This window comes from Limulus polyphemus, unplaced genomic scaffold (genome assembly GCF_000517525.1).
Source record: "Limulus polyphemus unplaced genomic scaffold, Limulus_polyphemus-2.1.2 Scaffold290, whole genome shotgun sequence".
In the NCBI taxonomy this organism is placed as follows: domain Eukaryota; kingdom Metazoa; phylum Arthropoda; class Merostomata; order Xiphosura; family Limulidae; genus Limulus; species Limulus polyphemus.
The window spans coordinates 156,933-176,798 of NW_013665900.1; the positions used below are offsets into that span (position 1 = coordinate 156,933).

The 19,866-nt window shown below is 32.6% G+C and overlaps 1 protein-coding gene across 1 annotated transcript in view; it reads right to left on the reverse strand.

Moving 5' to 3' along the window:
* LOC106457080 overlaps positions 1-19,866 on the reverse strand; it is a 135,101-nt gene that overhangs the window by 87,699 nt on the left and 27,536 nt on the right. Inside the window, exon 2 of the mRNA XM_022382898.1 lies at positions 13,304-13,440. Within this exon, the coding sequence (XP_022238606.1) occupies positions 13,304-13,440 (137 nt within the window). The remainder of the gene's footprint in view (positions 1-13,303; positions 13,441-19,866) is intronic.

The window sequence follows — 19,866 nt, forward strand, 5'->3', positions numbered from 1 at the left end:
ACACAAATGTCTTTCCACGTTGTACATGATGTGTAATTGTATTACAAAGAAATCTAATCAGATAGACCATTGGCCATAGTATAAATATATCGATAAAGTTATATAAAAATTACATAATATATGCTTAACAGAGACATAAAGCTATTCAATTCTCAACCTACACATTCCAATTTATAATTATACAAGACACCGGAGAGAAACATTTCAACAAAATAATACAAAACAACTTAAAAGTAGATCAATAAAACATTAGGTGGAGTACTGTAACTAACATAACATGGCTTTAACAGATACTACGACACTGACTTTCACGCCTGACATTAGAAACTGCATCATAGAGTACAGAAGATTGAGTGTTATTCTTAATCCAGAAACACAGATTAAAAAAGTCTGAAAGATATAGATTTTTAACGGTGAATTTTGATACAGAGTGCACTACGTAATCACGAGAAACTCCGCAACTACGGATTTACGACCTTACTAACACATAAAGCTATCATTTATACAATTAAGTCTAATCTAAAAAAAACTTAATTAAAGCATTAATTTTATACATTTGTTCTATTACAGTCAAAGTGTCCATTATAATAATCCTCAATTTTAACTGCAGTTCTCAACCATTAAAATGGGGCCTGACACATATTAACAAAACTCAGAGATCACAGTTTTCCTTTACAGATTTTAAGAAGGAAAGACTTTTCTCAAAGATCGTTTTTGCAAAAGAGAGAAGAAAAAAAAAGCACTTTGGATATTAAGAGATATTTCATATGACACTCTTTACCAGTGATATGGATCAGATTGATATACCGACTGTTTTGCAATTAGAATACAAAGATTGAACGAGATACGCATATATCATCATGATGACACGTATCCGTACAAATAGTAAAATGTACCCATAAAATCAGTCTTTAAGCTATTTTTGATATGATTGGAATTTGTTTAAATTCTTACGAATATTTATAACGAAATTAATATGTAGTTTTCCTAATTTCAAGTCGAACTGGTCCTTTGTATTCAGTGACGAAGCTTCTGATTTTTGTAGTCCAAGATATAACGTAGCAAACCTTGTTTTTTGTACCTATAATATACAGTTAAGCTTCACTTAGCTTTCAAGGAGCAATATGCGCAGATTTTGTTAGAATTTATGATAACATTATGTTTAGGAAGGAGCTTGTAAATCTTTGAATCTTAATTGAAGTTCCCTGTTGACACTTTATATAAAGTTTATGACGTTGTTTTTTGTAAAGCATTACTATGATGTTTTGGAGAAAAAACTCACTGGCGTAATTTTTTGTACTAGATTTTAAGAGTAAAGAAGAATGCACTGACTACTATTTTTTTGCTCCCAGTATCAAGATGATACGTGTGGAAAGAAGAAGAAGAAGAAGAAAAAGACTTGAATTTCCAAATTTATTTCCTTGAATTACACAATACGCACACAAAGGAAACAAAAATATCAGAACTCTCTTTTTATTTACTAAATAAAAGCATAAAATCAAAACAATAACGAGAAAGAAGAAAAACTCCTTAAAAATTAAGAAAGTAGCTTCTTAGCTCTTGGATTTCGAAACTGGGCACCTATATATGACACTAGTGGAAACTATTCAAAACGAAACGACTGTTACAGTTACTCGTTCGACAGTTTTTATTTTTTTTACTTCTCTATGTTATGCTCAATAGTTTAAAAAAAATAACTTTTGGTGTGCTTAAACCACGCTGGAAGACCTGGCTGAAAATAATCATTGTTGCAAACCAAAGCAGAGTTCATAACATTTAAATTCTAGCTTAATGGCTTGATCGGAAATAGAAGTGATGGAGAAAATTGGCTAGATGAGTACGTTTTAAAAACATATCCAACTAACTCCATTTTTAACCATTCTTGTATAGAGAGATCTCCATTATTTTTCAGAAACTTTTACTGAAGTATTTTCTTGAAAACTGGGTTGGTCAAAGTATAGTATTGCGAATTCCAATTATTAGAATGCTGGAAACCAGGTTTCGATACCCGTGGCGGGCAGGGCACAGATAGCCCATTGTGTAGCTTTGTGCTTAACTTCAAACAAACAAATAATTCCAGTGAATTAAATGATATAATTAATATGATGTCCAGAAATTAATTTAGCACAAGTAATTCTTATTAGTAATAGATGTTTTAATTATTTCATGGTACCTTTTAAAAAAGGTTATCTTGTTGCTGTTTTATTTCAGACAGACAGATATAATGCCTAAAGATAGATGTTTAGAATAAATGAGAAAAAGACTGAAAAATAAATATATATATAGAGAATAATACAATAATGATGATTTGGGATGACCATGTATACAGTTTCTTTATTTCTTTTAGATAGTTATGAATAGGTTGTTGTTATTTGTAGTTAAGCACAAAGCTACAGAATAGGTTGTTGTTATTTGTAGTTAAGCACAAAGCTACACAATGGACTATCTGTGTTTTCCCACCATGGGTACCGAAACCCGGTTTCTAGCGTTGTAAGTCTGCAGACATACCACTGTGCCACTGTGAGGCAGTTATGAATAGGAGACATGTCAGAAACTTTAGACGCTCTAAATCATTTGGTTGGAGTAAAGTAATTAAAATTATTAACGTTATGGGAATTACGAAAATAAGAAGATGCTATACGAACGGATGATTCGATATGAATAGACTGTTAACACACAAAAGCCTAATTTGTTTTTAATGAAAAACTGCTACTGCTCGTGTTCGTTCATCCAAAAAATTGGAAGTTTAATACTAGCAGTCTGTGAGGACAGATCTTTTTGGAATCCAGGTTTCTAGTTTTTCTTAATGCTTCGTTGAGATTCTATGCTTATAGACCTAATGCATTTTCCTCCTGTTTTTCTTTATTCAAAGATTATTTGATATCCCACCCTAGTACTTATGCTGCATAATACACAAATGATTGAAGGCAAAGTCTAAAAACAATGACAGTTTAGTTTCAACTTATAACCGTAGCTGTCATAAGTAGCTCCTAACGTTTTAATGTATTATGTATATCATTTATGAACAACGAAATTCGTTCCAAATATTAATGCAAGATGGACGAGTTTAATCCTGAAAAATAGACGTTTCGTCACATTAAACTTATCAGTTGCAATTCACAAACATAGCGAAGTTTTAATTCTATATATTCCACGAAATATATACTAGTTTACAATAGGAAATGATAAATAATATAACAACAACAGCAAAAGTCAGACATTATATATATATATACATACAATCAACTTTCACACAATACGAAAAAAGAAGACATAAACCTAACATGTCCAACAGTTTTTTGAAAACATTAGATATTTTTTTCTGGAATAAGGAAACAAAATATTCTTCATAAAGTCCCTGTATAACTGCTAAGACAGCTATAATATTACTTTGAGTATTACTGATACCTGCTGTCTCGTGGCTCCATGGTAACATTGGCGGCTTATAACCTTCTTGTGTGTACAGCGCAGATTACCTACTGCGCAACTTTGTGCTTATACAAATAAACAATATCCTTTAAGATATTACTCTCTAGCAAGTCATTAGCATTGTTAAATAAAAATATAAAAAAGCCCAGACACAACACATCAGAATTTGTTGTTGTTTTTTTGTTAAAAGAATGACAAAATCTGTCTACTTGCATTTATTGAATGACAACAGCTAAAAATATATAACATGGTTTATTGTAATGGACGAAGATATAAAGATACAAGGAGAAGGAAATAAAAATACATAAAGATATATTTTATCCTTATTCATTCATGTGTATTAGTAAATTTATGTTTATTAATCAAAACAGGTCGAAAAGATAACAGATTCTTATAAGGATATGCTAGCAAGAGTTTTAGTTGAGGTTTTTATAGGAAAAACTTCAATTTTGCTAGAAATATCATTTGTAAGTTTTCTACTTAGTACACGTTTGACATCAACTTCATGTCTGATTGACATTGTTTTCGAGTTTCCTTAAAGTTTTAAGACTTCTGTCGCACACAAACTACAGCAATTAAATTACAGACACTGTAACTGAAACATGACCTCGCTTGGTTTGGCTGAGGATGTAGAAATGATTAAATGACAAAATATGCACTAGTCACAAAAAACGTTACTAGACACGTTGACAATATACTTTACACAATGTAATCGAATACTGAGAATAAGCAGAAAGATGTTTTTAATACAAAGACAACTCACTGCTGAATGAAACGACATATGGAAGGAAATTACTCTTCTGGCATCTTGCCACATAAAGAACAAACAAAAAACGCATAATACATGGAGACTTTAGATGCCATAACGTCACATTTGCCGTCAAATTCATTCCTCATATTAAATTTGATTTTCCCACGACAAAGATAGTTCTGCTGGTATGCACATTTTTCACACCACTTATTTTTATGCAGCCAATTTCTTAAATCTCTACTGAACTGATAAGGAAAAACGTGAACGTGTGGAATAAAAATAAAAGCTCCAAAAGAACACAGTGACACAGTTTAATAAGAAATCAAATTAATTAGATGAGTAAAGAAAATAATCAGAAACGTTTATTTAAAAACCAAATTTCATATTCGAAATTTAAAATAAAGTTTTTAACCGTCATTCTGTGCCATTCTCGTGTACTAATTTTTATGATACTGTTTGTTAGGAACAGTAAAAAATAATCCTTTATTTCTGATGTCTTTTTTATTTGTTTGTTTGTTTGTAGTTAAGCACAAAGCTGCACAATGGGCTCTGCCCACCAAAGGTATCGAAACCCGGTTTCTAGCGTTGTAAGTCTGCAGACATACCGCTGTGCCACTTGAATTTGAACGCCTTGACATCACAAGCCCCCCCCCCCAGTGTCACAGCGGTATGTCTGCGGACTTACAACGCTAGAAACCTGGTTTCGATACCCGTTATTGGCAGAGCACAGGTAGCCCATTGTGTAGCTTTGTGCTTAATTTCAAACAAAGAACCGACTTTTCAAAAAATATCGTACCAATCCATCGTTTTAGAAAGCTCACTCGATACAGAAAAGGAATATGTGGCTAAAGAGATACAGAGTATTGAGTATGCTATATTAAAACGATTTTGAATATGCAAGTTAGCAGGTCACGTGATAACCACATCCGATATAAAGTCGCAGTGGTAGGAAATCTATCAAACTATAATTTGACATTGTTTGGCGTTGCCTAGACAGTGTGATATCAGCGAATACTGATCACTTTTAGAAAGATAATCTAAAAGCCCTTTCCGACGCAAAATATTCATACGTTTAGATCACGAAGGTGGGTTCGGATCGAAGATTTATGATTTCCAAAACGAGGATATTCTTTGTACTTAATGGCTTTGGAAACAAATTAATTGCGATCAACTAGGGATAACAAGCAGAAGGAGACAAGCAACAAATCGTACTTCAGACAATGATAAGCAAAGTATGGTTTCTTGTAACACGTAAGGAACCATGAACACAAAGGCCAGTGGAAAAGTCATCCACATTTTAAAGACAAGACAATCAAGAAGGATCTCCGTTTGGAAAAGCCACGTGTACACAAGTTGCTTCCACGACATATCCGTTTCTCCGTCGCATATATATATCTCCAACCAATTGGAGCATGAAACAGTAATTCAAGCAGTCCCACGTCAAATTGTTGAATGCAGCGTAAATGGATTTCTATGCAACTGGGCTATTTAAACAGGTGCTATAAAAGCATCGTTCTCGTACACTAGAAGGATAATGGAAAGTCTGCAGGGGAGAGGTGAGCTTTGGAGATGAAATCCTCACGATGGAGCCTTTTACAATTAAAACTGCTCTACAGTAGTATTGTAAAAATTCCCTTTGTCAGATAGATCATGACCGGATGTGGTGACATGAACTGTAACGACGTGTTGAGATTCCCAAATCGTTTTAATATAACGTAGTCTAAAACGTATCTTAGAAAGAATAACCATTTATAGTAGTGTTTCAGGGCAAGAAGACTAGTATAAAACATATCTTAGAAATAATAACCTTTTATAGTAGTGTTTCAGGGCAAAAAGATTAGTCTAAAACGTACCTCGGAAAGAATAATCATTTATAGTAGTGGTTCTGGGCAAGTAGACTTGTCTAAAACGGTTCTTAGTAAGAATAACCATTTATAGTAGTGTTTCAGGGCAAGAAGACTAGTATAAAACATATCTTAGAAATAATAACCTTTTATAGTAGTGTTTCAGGGCAAAAAGACTAGTCTAAAACGTACATCTGAAAGAATAATCACTTATAGTAGTGGTTCTGGGCAAGAAGACTTGTCTAAAACGGTTCTTAGAAAGAATAACCATTTATAGAAGTGTTTAAGGGCAAGAAGACTAATCTAAAACGGTTCTTAGTAAGAATAACCATTTATAGTAGTGTTTCAGGGCAAGAAGACTAGTATAAAACATATCTTAGAAATAATAACCTTTTATAGTAGTGTTTCAGGGCAAAAAGACTAGTCTAAAACGTACATCTGAAAGAATAACCATTTATAGAAGTGTTTCAGGGCAAGAAGACTAATCTAAAACGATCTCCTCTTGTCGAGTAAGAAGGACTGTAGCATTCAACAAGGATGCGTTTGATGTTCAATGTTTCAAAAGACAGTTTTTTGTAAATGTTTTCTGATGTACGAAAACAAGAGCTAATACTAATACTTTGAACGTTAACAATATTGCTCTTGTTACTTAGTTTTTTTAGCAAATTATACATATAACGCCTGTATTTACAACCATTTCCAAAATTGCTTACTTTATTCCATAGAAAATACTTACAATATATATATATTCATATTTTGTAATTGTTTTTATTTTTACATTATTGTCGATAAAAGAAAATTGAAATTAGGACTTTAACTACTTCATGGAGATCGAAACTTATAATTAATTAGGAACACTTATAAAGCTGACATAGAAGGAAAAAGATCTAAGGGGATTTTTGTTTTATTGTTTTTTATGGCATAGAAGGCTCCCGATCTGTTAAGATCTTCAAAATAACCTAGATTTTTTTATTTAATTTTTAGATTTAGATTGTTTTAATACGTTGTCAGCATACACAGAAGCATAGGGGAATGTTATTTGATTAAATGAAAAATGTCACTAACAAAGTAAAGGAATAAAATAAATTAACTTACAGTCGATAAAGTTTCATTGAGTGAACAAAGCTAAAGAGTGTAAGTAAAGGTGTGAAAGGGTAGGAGTTAAGGTTACAGGTAACGTAAAACGATTTATCGAAAGAAGTAAAAGCTGTACTAGAAGTGACAATCGTTTTAGATAACGTTTCTACAGTTCTAGATTTAATTTGATATTTCCAAAACCAAATTGGCATTAAAGGAGTTTAGGACTTACAAGCCAGTTGGTATAGCTCAAAGATTAATGACCACTGAGGTGACACTTGAGGTTTCCCGTGTTCGATGGACTATCTCAGTAACTAAAGTTGACAAGCCGAGTCTCAGGTTCCAGTCCCAGCCAGTTTCAGTTTTCATTTTCTCAGATACAATCAACATTATAAGAAGGTGTATTAAACTTTTCTACATATGGTGTAAGAGTGTTAAGTATAGTGTAGAAGACTGGAACTTGATGAACAGATATAAATCGTAGCCTGCAAGATTGTTAGTTGATATTGGAAGCTAGCAGGTAACTGAAGTGAAAATATGCAAATTGATTTGGGAATCTTAGATATGTTGTATATTACAATGCTTCTCCACTGAGTGAATGATTAATGAGATCAGAATCAGGGTGAATGAGTATTATCAATTATACAACAAATGCAAGAGCAAAAGAGTCATTAGTTATTGTAATTTATTCTAGTTTTAGTTTGATAAATACATATATATATTTTATTTATTTTATATTGTATTCATTCTAGCTTGATGTATATTTAAGTCATAATAAAGAATTTTACATTTTTATTTAGTACTTTCTTGTATTTTCTTGGAACTGGAGTGAATGAGGTGAGGTGAAAAACGTATAGGGGTGAATGATACTGGAAAAGGTTGAGAAGCACTGATGTATAAGATTTGTGGTTAGTATGGGAGATTGAAATTTGTACGAAAGTTGATCTTTAAGGACGATATTAGGTGCTAAAGAGTACGTTTAGTAAATAGGAATTAATGTGAAAAGTTAAAAACTGGCGCGAAAACATGAACATTTGCTTGGAATGTTGAAAGCCGGTGTAAAAGAGTGTATCTAATATAGAATCCTGAGATATGACATGAAAGAATTAAAGTTAGCTGACAAGTAGGAACTTGTATATAAGAATTAAAATTGGTTTGTTGATTGAAAACTGGTGAAAACAAAATGAAATCACCGTGTTTATCACTGTGAAAACATGAAATCACTGTGTAGTGATAAACGCTGACATGAAATGATTAAAATTGGTCTGGGAGGTTGATAACATATTTAAAATAGTTTCCATATTTTGAAAATTATGTAAAGGTGTAGAAAGTTGATAGGTGGTTAAGTTGATTTTGAAATTTAAATTTACTGTTGTAAAATCATAGATTGGTATTAGTTTATTGAACCTGAACGGCACATTGTGCAACATATGGGCTAAGCAGTCAGGTCAGAAACCCGCAAAGTTCAGGCATAGTCATACCTAATTTAGAACTGTTGACCAGAGAGTGGCCAATATAAAATAGTGAAGGTTGATCTGAAATATTGAAAGCTGGTCTAAAAAGTTCAGAGATGGTGAGAAAGGCTATAATTTACTTTGTAAGAGTAAGAAATAATGGTAAGTGGTGTGAGAGGTAGGAAACTGGTATGAAAGAGTGGGAATCGATCTGTTATATTGAAATATAATGAGAAAATGGAGCAATTGATCTGAGAAGATGAACGCTTTTGCAAAGTGTAGGTGTTGATCTGTGAGGTTAAGATCTGATGTAAAGTGTGGTGTTTAGTTTGTTTGTAATTAAGCAAAAAGCTACACAATGGGCTATTTGTGTTCTGCCCACCACGGGTATCGAAACCCGGTTTCTAGCGTTGTAAGTCTGCAGACATAGTGGTGTTTATAAAGATCAGAATGTAATGTAGTGGAATAATAACTGATGTGAAAGTCGGTGTAAAGTGTAGATGTTGATCTGTGACGTTGAGATCTGGTGTAAAGTGTGGTGTTTAGTAATATTAGAAGCTAATAGTAGTAGAACATTTCTCAACATGCACGACAATAAACAATTAAATATAAGATATTGGTTAGACTTGGATAAGTTGAATTACATGAATTATACGTTATAACATTTAGTTTTGAAAGGCTTTCTTATAACCATGTTCAGTTTTTAGTTGAATACTTAATTTCTTTTATTTACACCAAGAGCGCCTCCAGTGGCTCAGCAGTAAACTTTAAGACTAATAATGCTATAATTCGGGGAATTATCCCCCAAACGGGCATAGCGCGATAACCCATTGGGTAACTCACACAAAGAACTGCTTTAAGTTAACAATGTTGAAACTCTGATGTAACAAACGGAACTTTTATTAGAATTTTATCTTCACTGTTATTACAACACAATAAAGAAATTTGTTTACATAAAAAAAGCGAAGTGGAAAGGAGCGGCAATCATATTGTGTTCAGAAAACAGGTCAGAGTTTGGGACGGGTATTTCACTCTACACTTGTAAAAACATTGTCTTCTTTAGTGCTTAAAAAATGGTGTAAATTATGTATTTTCTTATTGCTCTCATCTAAAAAACTTTTAATAGCTCGTGAAAGAAACGTTGAAAGCGAGAAAAACACATAAAAACTAACATATTTCTATTTTGTATTTGTAGCTCAGAAGTTGTCATAGGCGTGAGTAATCAGCGTTCTTGTTTAGATAGCTGAATGATACATCATAACCAATAAGCAATTTTGATCTTCTGGCGACAGAGTAATGAAAAAGCAAATCACAGCTAACTTTGTTGGTAAGGCTGGAGTGACCAAAATATACTGGGCTATACTGTGCGAAATGATGGTTGGAGATTTCATTTTTTTTTAAAACCATACTTGGCAGTAGATTAGTTGTGAGTAAATAAATCACATTTGCTCGGAAAGAACGAACATGCTCCGTGACTTGAAAACATGAACGTGCTATAGCGTTTCAAATTAGGAAAGAAATACATTTATTTCTTCACGAGTTGTAAGTAAAACACGATACTTTTCTTTGAGAACTTAACTGTAGAAAGGTTATAATAATTGAATATAACTGCTTTTAGTTTTCCTAACAAATTTTTAAATTAGACTTACTTTAAATGGTTTGTAATGTAGAGATTACGTAAGGATTACTGTTACTGTAGATGATTCGCAAGATGTGTCGCATAATTTAAATTCATATGTATATTTGTTTACACTAACATTCCGAAATATGTCATTTTTCTCTTTGATATACAGTTTTCACATTCTTGTTTATGTATCTATATTGTCTCTAACCTGTTTTTTGACAAATTACGGTTAACGTGATAATATTAATATTAAATGAAGAAATGTCAATGTAGACATAGAAATGTTAAGGGTATTATTTCATCAAACTAAAGATGGCGTTTTTGGTGAGGTAATACAATAATCGGCATTTTGGGTTTAGATATTTTGACTAAATTTCTAACTCTATGCTATTTCTCATAAAACAAGACTTTCAAAAAACCCTTTTCCCGATTAAATATAAATGTGTTTTCATAGTCTTTTACTGAAAACTAAAGTTACGAATAGATAACGAGCCTGTTAAAAATCAGAATAAAATAAAATATGGACGCTCTGTGTGTAAAGTCCAATTTAAATTCAAGGTCCTTGAGACCCAATCATAACCAGCCCATGAGAGACCAATCAATGAAGTCAAACTGAAGTTTGAAATGCTTGATGTGCTGTAAAAACTATGCTATACAGGTGCTCTGTTTGACAGAGGAAATCTATGATTGAAATTAACATTTTGAAAGAGCATAGTGGCGCAGTGTTGCTGCTTTAAACGACTTTCAACAACCAAGTTGGGTGAGAAAATAAATCGATATCGTTTATCTTTGAAAAGTTCTATTTCGCTGCTTCGTAAGCTCATTTTTAATGGAAAGTGAAAGGCATATCTATACTTGTTCTTAAGTATTTGTTGCATTTATATGCGATAAAAATATGAATTTTGGTACGAAGAGTATGCAAAAAAAAAAACAGTTCTTTAAAAAACAAATTCACGTAAAATCATTCACATGAGTTTTATTTATTTTCCAATATACATTTAGCACTTTTATATAAACCCGAAAAGAAGCGCTTTAGCTTTGTATGTTTGCAAAGATTCCACAGAATATTTAAAATTGGAATACACCAAGAGTAGTCATTCTCGAAGCAAAACTATGTTTTTTGTTTTTTTAGAGTCTTGAAGATGTGATTTGTAGAGGCGTCTTTACAGCAAAGACAGTGGCACAGCGGTATGTCTGCGGACTTGCAACGCTAAAATCCGGGTTTCGATACCCGTGGTGGGCAGAGCACAGAAAGCCCATCGTGTAACTTTGTGCTTAATTACAAACAAACAATACAGCTCTTGTGAAATATTTAGCGCGTTAAAACCCACTTAGAACTTCGTAGGGAAAGTTACCAGTTTGCTTGAAAACGACTGATTTTAATTTAAATCAGTATTAACCTCAAAACGTTTTAGTAGAGGTAAAAACGGTTTTTAATAGAAAATACTTACTGGAAACAACAAGTTATGCATTTGTCATTAGAGCTATTGCATGTAATAATTATCAGGTTGCCGCAATTCCTTGTTTTGAGCGGTAAAGAGCATAAAAGCAGTTTCATGAAAACTGATATTTCTGTATCTTATAGTCATTCATCAGAAACAAAAAACTCACAACTATTGTTTACTTTGTTTTAAAATTTGTGATATTCATTACAAAATTATCTAAAGAATTAAATTATCTGAATCTAGAAGCTCATATATTACTATAAATTCATTATATTTTATACATTTCACACAATTTTATCTCCCATTGGATGTAAGTTTTCGAAATATAAACAGAAGTCTAGTGTCCTAGTTAACATTTTTTGATCATGTAGCTAACTTACGCACGTGGTATAAGCCTAACATGAGAATTTTTGACTTGGTCCCCTTGTATTAGAACTTTGATACACATTTTTGTTCAGATTACTTCAGAAAGTTGAATATGTTTAAAATAAGCGCTCTAGATTGGTCGTAGCCCAGTGGTTAGCACACTCTGGATGTGAATCTGAGGGAACCTGGTTGCCGCAAAAATGCACTCCGTACTTTGAAGTCATGAGTGCACTATAAGAGTGACGGTGAAATCCTACTATTTGGTCAGACAAGAGTAGCCCACAAGATGGCGGTGGGTGCTGTTAACTATAGCTGTCTTCCCTTTATCAACTCAAAGTTATGGACGACTATGGACCAATTGTCCATTTTTGTAGCTTAACGCGAAAATTCTGAAACAAACAAACAAACATGCTCTCTCTCTTATTTGTTACATTTTTTAACTGCTGCGTAGTTCAGTAATCCGGGTCGTATTGCGCAAGTTTCTGCCAGCTTCCTAGATTGTATGTAAACCTTTCTCTGTGGCTTTCTTACATAAAGACGATGCATCGTAAACGAACCACAGTTTACATTAAGATCGACCACGATTTCATTCTAAAGCTTTTCTAGAGTAAACAAGAAAGATCAGCGTAACTTTTAGTTAGTCATGAGTTGTATGACGTGGTTAAACAGTTTACAGTAAAAATGTCAGATTAAGTAATTGAAGCGAACTGACACGTCTCAACACACAGTCTTAACATAAGGTTATTCATTCGAAGTATCTGTACTTAATTTCCGTAAATATAATACTAAACAACGTTAAATTGATGCTAACAAAAGTTGTCTCGATTTTCGTAAAACGTTTGATACTAACTCAATCTTTTAATTTGTATTATTAGCTCGACTAAACATAGTACATCAACTTGCAAAATTATAAAATGTTCTAGTTCTAAATATACACAATAATATACGTGCTTCGTGCTTTTAATTAGTGTTATTGGGTTTCTAAACTAGAATACAGAAATAAACGAATTGTTATTTTTTCTGTTGCTAATCAACTTATACAGATTACCACACACGTATAATTAATAAAAACACTTTTGTTAATGAAATATTTTTATATGTACTTTTTCGTGTTAAATAATTTAAATATAACTTTTAGCTATTTAAGAGAAATACCATGAGAGGGTGCTATTCAATTTAATCAAAGGTATTTTAATTTTAAAAATTTTACTTTAATTCTAAGCAAATATGAGAGTGTTTTCTTGTTTAACATTCTTACTTTAAAATGAAATAATAATAAAAAAAACTGGATAACAGAAATCTAAGTTATTCACCGCTTTTGTTCCCAGGACTTTTAGTGCTGTCCAATTGAGCTTGAATTATGCTCAGACTCGGAGTGATAATGGCCGGTAAGGTTTTGGCCCGAAGTAGTGGAGGTCTCTTCTTAGGCAAAACTTTCTCAGTCACGTGACTACAAAAAGAGAAAAGAAGTATAAATTCAGACAACTTTCTAAACAATTTTAGAGGACAACTATACGAAGATTAACATGCAAGACAGAAAGAAAATCGAACACATTCTTCAGTGAGACGTGTATTATAACTATTAGATATCTAATGAAAAATTTGTGCGTTACCAGAAAAGCCAATAACTGGATGTCGGCGCTTTTCCCCGCCCTCTTTTATCCGCTCTTTACAGAACGTTTAAACTAGTAAATGTTGATTTAACCAGATAAGTAATTATAAAACTATCTAACAGGGAACATATTACTCCACAAAAGCAAAAATATGTGTATTAAGTGTTTTTCTTAATATAGAGCTACATCTCTTTTAACGTACTTCAGAACATTGTCAATAAATAGAAGTGTTTTCTTAATAAAGAGCTACATCTTTTTTAACGTACTTCAGAACATTGTCAATAAAGAGAAGTGTTTTTTTTAATAAAGAGCTACATCTGTCTTGACGTACTTCAGAACATTGTCAATAAAGAGAAGTGTTTTTCTTAATAAAGAGCTACATCTGTCTTGACGTACTTCAGAACATTGTCAATAAAGAGAAGTGTTTTTCTTAATAAAGAGCTACATCTCTTTTTAACGCACTTCAGAACATTGTTAATAAAGAGAAGTGTTTTTCTTAATAAAGAGCTACATCTCTTTTAACGTACTTCAGAACATTGTTTAGAAATGAGCAAAATTTGTATTATGATTAGAACAATAGTTATTCACAAATTTTAATCTAAAAGATTTAAACTATTTTATTTTTTATCCTTGTTAACTAGTAGTACTGACCTAGAGTTTGTAAACATTATGTACTTTATCGTGTGTCAGACATCAACTGGCCGTTAGGAGAGCCTTTCCAAACTCTGACAATCGATTTAGAAATCGCAGATATAAAATATCGAGAGGTATATGTACTGGTATCAACTACTACTACAACGCTTTTAAGTGTGGCAGATACGTTGTATTTTTCTTATTTACTATAGTGTCACAAACACTGTTGGCCGAATAACCTAAGTGATTTTTCATTCAGTTAGGAAACAGTCAAGTAAGAAAGAAAATCAAATGTTGTTTTTCGAAACAATTCTGCGGATCTCTGTTAAGAATCTATACAGAATGTTAAGACTGATTTTCTATATTATATTTTCCCACGGTTTTGCCTTATTAGGTTTTAACAATATGCTTATATTTCACCAATCTATCAGATACAAACAGCCCCCCAGTGTCATAGCGGCATGTCTATGGACTTACAACGCTAGGATTCGGATTTCGATACACTGGTGGGCAGAGCACAGATAGTCTATTGTGTAGCTTTGTGCTTAACTACAAACAAATCAAATACAAACAAAAGATTAAGTTCTGATGTTCATGTTTATTATAGTTGGTGAGTGTGGATTACAAATGCTATATATTTGTCTCTCCTTGCATAATAGTTTAAAATGGCCAAACTAGCTATATAAAATGCATCTTTCAATGTAGAATTGAACTCAGCTGTGACGCCAGATAAACATGAGGCCTTCTTTGTGTTTTATACCGTGTGTCAACGATGACGAATCAACCACTTTTGTATAAAGTTGTTACCACGTTGATGTCAAAATATCATTTCCTTATGTTTTTCTTAACATAACTTTAATTAGTCTTCATACAAGTAATAAACATTTACAGAGATGTAAGATTCAGTATTAAGGCTTGGTTTAGGATAGTTTGTTTTAGCGTAAACCTATATAACGGGCTATATGCGCTGTGTCCACAGCGGGAATCTAATCCTAAATGTTAACGTTATAAGCCTTTAAGCTTACGTTAGACCAACGTACCCAGTTACCTACCAAACGATTTTGTTACACCAGCTACGTATGCCTTTTCACTAAGATTTGAACCTTCGGCAAAATCATTTAAAGTTAAGGTTTTAAGAAAATAGAATCGGAGAATTGACAATGTTCTTGGTTATCGTTCACTGAGTTTTATAAAATAATAATTGAACCATCTTTCAGAACGACGACCTGTGATGAAAAAACTGTACTAGTGTGATTTTGTTGTATCCTCCTATAGTGGTCGCCTATATACAAGGTATTGATCCCACACTCAGTTCGATCGATTTATTTTCGATAGGATTGCAAGTCTGGCATCAGTTTTCAAACTATCATGCTGGAGGACTGGTAAGTGAACTGTAGAAAACCCGTAAATATAAGTCTATATAAACAGTCTAGAGAAAGTTCTCAAAGTAAACATACAGTAACGAAAAACAAAACATGATACTTGGTGTATACCCACAGTAACGTAAAACAAGACATTTTGCTTAGCGAATACATACAGCAATGAAAACAAAACGTTGTACTTGGCGTATACATACAGCAATGAAAACAAAACGTTGTACTTGGCGTATACATACAGCAATGAAAACAAAACGTTGTACTTGGCATATACATACAGTAACGAAAACAAAACGTTGTACTTGACGTATATATACAGTAACGAAAAACAAAACATGTTGCTAAGCGTATACATACAGAAACGAAAAACAAAACATGTTACTAAGCGTATACATACAGTAACGAAAAACAAAACATATTAATTAGCGTATACATACAGTAACGAAAAACAAACAAAAACTATTTAAATACACGATAACGAATAATTCTAAGCTACTTAGAGTAAACATGAAATATCGCTATACTTTTGTTAAAATTATTTGTACAAAAATTCTGAAGTTTTATGTAAACACGAAATGCAAGGAATAGTCAAACGTAAGTTATTTTTTTATTTTTACTTATTTAACTTGTGGTTGGTTGGGAAGCGCTGTTGGACATCAAGAGAATAAAATATTGGTATTAAGATAACCTAAACTGTCTCTTAAAATGTTGTTAGTTTTTAAATTAGCAAACACATGATCAATATATTAACTTTTAAGTGGATTGTGTATGATCTAGTGGTTATAACGTTCGAGACATTCAATACCAAGATCAAAGGTTAGAAACACCATATGTCGTTAAACACGCCTGCACTTTCAGCTGTGGGGGAATCATAAGTGTGACAGTCAACGCCGTTATTCAGTGAACAGTAGCAATATTGACGGTGAATACCGCTGACTTGTTGCACTCTCTTTATTCAGCAGTTCTAAATTAGGAACGGCCGCTATTAACTCCTATTCACAGTTCCTAACCCTAGTCAGTAGAACTCCTAATTCCTATTTCTTGTTTGTTGGAATCCTTGTCCCTAAATTATTAAATTCTTAATTCTTATTCCTAGCTTTCAGATCACTTAATTTCTCTCCTTGGTATATAGAATGAGATTGGATATTCCAGCATATTATTAAATCCAGGTTAAATGGATTTTAAGCAAAGACATTACTGCTTGCAACAAAAAAGAAAAAAAAGACTTATGTGTTTTACTGAATGGTACTACTCTTCGTATGTAACCAAATATTTCAAAATCAGGCCAAAGATAATTAATCTACTCAGTATATTCACTTTCATTCCTAATATAATGATACGAAATATCATTATATTTCACCTTTTCATAGCTAGTGTATAATTGTATTTGTTACTTTCATACTTTTATCAAGTCATCCTTACTACAAAAAGTGGAACAGAGATTTAAACAACTTAATATGAGTTTGTGATTTATCTATCTTAAGATCCCCACCCCCACCCTCAGTGGCTCAATGATAAGTCTACGGGCTTATAACACTAAAAATCGGGTTTCGATATCCGAGGTGACCACAGCACAGATGGCTCATTGCAAAGATTTGCACCAAAACAAACAAAGAAACAAACTTTTGATTACTTTCTTCATCTGGTATTAACTTATATAGATCCTGCTCTTTACCCCATCAATCAGCTAGTAAGTTAGAGTTTTACCGCTTACTCTCACGTTATGTTGAATAAATAAAGATTCTGTTTCATTTCTACACTTGTGTTCATTAGTATTATCCAAGGACAATACACATTCATCATTTCTTTCTAAATCCACAAATATTTCTCTCAGAAATATAACTGTCTTGTCAAACTTCAAACAAGTTAACTCTGTTAATCTTACTCGTAACCTGTATTAAGGATGATAATGAGAACGAATACCCCCAGTAATAGTGTTTCTATTAATCCAACACAAGAATAAGTATATATTTAATACAACATCAGAATTGATCATTAAATTTGTACTAACGATCATTTCATAGAGCAATGAAATGAATATGCATTTTAATTCATTACCAGAACAAATTTATTTTGTAACTCTAAACCAACAATAGTGGGTTTTTTAATAAAACGCGAACATACGTTCATTTCAGAACTCTAGAACGAAATTAGCGTGTTATTAATCCAACACAAGAGAAAATATACATCTAAGTCCAGCCCCAGAACAGGCTTATTCCATAAAGCTTTGCCAGGACTAGTGTGTTTTTAATTCGTCAGGATGTAGCACTAAATAAATACGTAGCTCTAACCAACATTAGTGAGTTTTAATAAAACGCGAGGATAAATTTATTTCAGGACTGTGAGACAAATTAGTGTTATTAATCCATCACAAGAGAAAGTATACATCTAAATCAAAACCAAGGTCAAGCTTATTCCATAAAACTATGTCAGGACTAGTGTGTTCTTAATCCGTTCGATAATAAACAAATATTGGTCTTAAGCCAAAACTATATATACCATATGACCTATTTATTTGTTACTTTCATTAATAGTACTGGTTATGTAACTTAGTATATCGAATGCCATTATTTTTGCATTTTTATTATTATATTTCATTGTAGAGGATGTTTTGCATTGTTAGCTTAATATATATGCTCAGGACTAACCTAAGTCTCCCAAGCTGGCCGAATCTCGTGAGATGTTATTGGGATTACGGCCGAAAATATCGTTAACGACAAGGGTACTCAACTGATGAAACAATACATTATAATCTTTATAAATAGAAGCATAAGAAAAACATAATTAACTTTACTGATTGCCTAGTTGATCTTTAGTTTTGCTCTAAGTACGTAACTTATTACTTATTAATATTAACAGCTTAATACACTAATAAACGCAACATTGCCAAAATGGAATACCCACACGGTTTAAATTATTTTAGTCATTTATTCAAACTTGAAAAAGATTGTTTGACTGGAATGTTGAACAAAGTCTCTTTATTTTAGAACACCTTTAACATTATTTTCTATAATACGTTTGTCATATTATGTTAAACTCAGTGCTATGTTTCACGTTATTTGTACTTTTCCTGTAATTATACACGTGATTTCAAGAAAACAGCTATATTTCTCCATTACGTAATGAACCTATCCTATTTCACACTTCAGTTACATACCAAAACCGAGTGCCTCTTAAATTCTAACAAACGGCTTTTATCACTACATTACTTTTCTCTGAGCTTAGTGTAAATCAATTATTGTATTGTCAAATTTGTAATTACTCTTTCCTTGTTCGTTTTCGGCTATATTTTTCTTTCTTACAACAGCAATCTGATGGAAACATTTTCTACTTCAGCATGCCATGCAGTTAATGAAAACGGACTTAAATCCTAGCAAACATTCACGTACCATCAACCAACATTTACGTTTGGAAATAGTGTTTAATAGAGTGAGTATGGACCCCCAAAAATTAGCAATGTATTCACTTCACCATTTAGACTAACAATGATTTTTTTACATCAAGAGATATACCATTAAAATGTTGACTAGGTGAGAAGGTTGAATTAAACGACTTACAGTTACACTCTAATAATACTAAAGGGTTTGCTCTTAACAATAATAGTTAAAAGACCACAAAAACGTTTTAATGCATTTATTAGAATTTAGAAGTTTTGGACAATATGTTTTATCCATGATTCCAAACAAAAATTATTCAACAGAATTCTTTGGTAAAACAAGCACAATGGACAGCCATGTTTCTCCAGTCAATCCATTTGGTAAAATTACAGGCAACCCATTCGTTAGGTTACAGTCAATCCATTCGTTAGATTACAGGCAGCCCATTCGTGGGGTTACAGTCAATCCATTCGTTAGGTTACAGTCAATCCATTCGTTAGATTACAGTCAATCCATTCGTTAGATTACAGGCAGCCCATTCGTGGGGTTACAGTCAATCCATTCGTTAGGTCACAGTCAATCCATTCGTTAGGTTACAGTCAATCCATTCGTTAGGTTACAGGCAACCCATTCGTTAGGTTACAGTCAATCCATTCGTTAGATTACAGGCAGCCCATTCGTGGGGTTACAGTCAATCCATTCGTTAGGTTACAGTCAATCCATTCGTTAGATTACAGTCAATCCATTCGTTAGATTACAGTCAATCCATTCGTTAGGTTACAGTCAATCCATTCGTTAGGTTACAGTCAATACCATTCGTTAGGTTACAGTCAATCCATTCGTTAGGTTACAGTCACCCATTCGTTAGATTACAGTC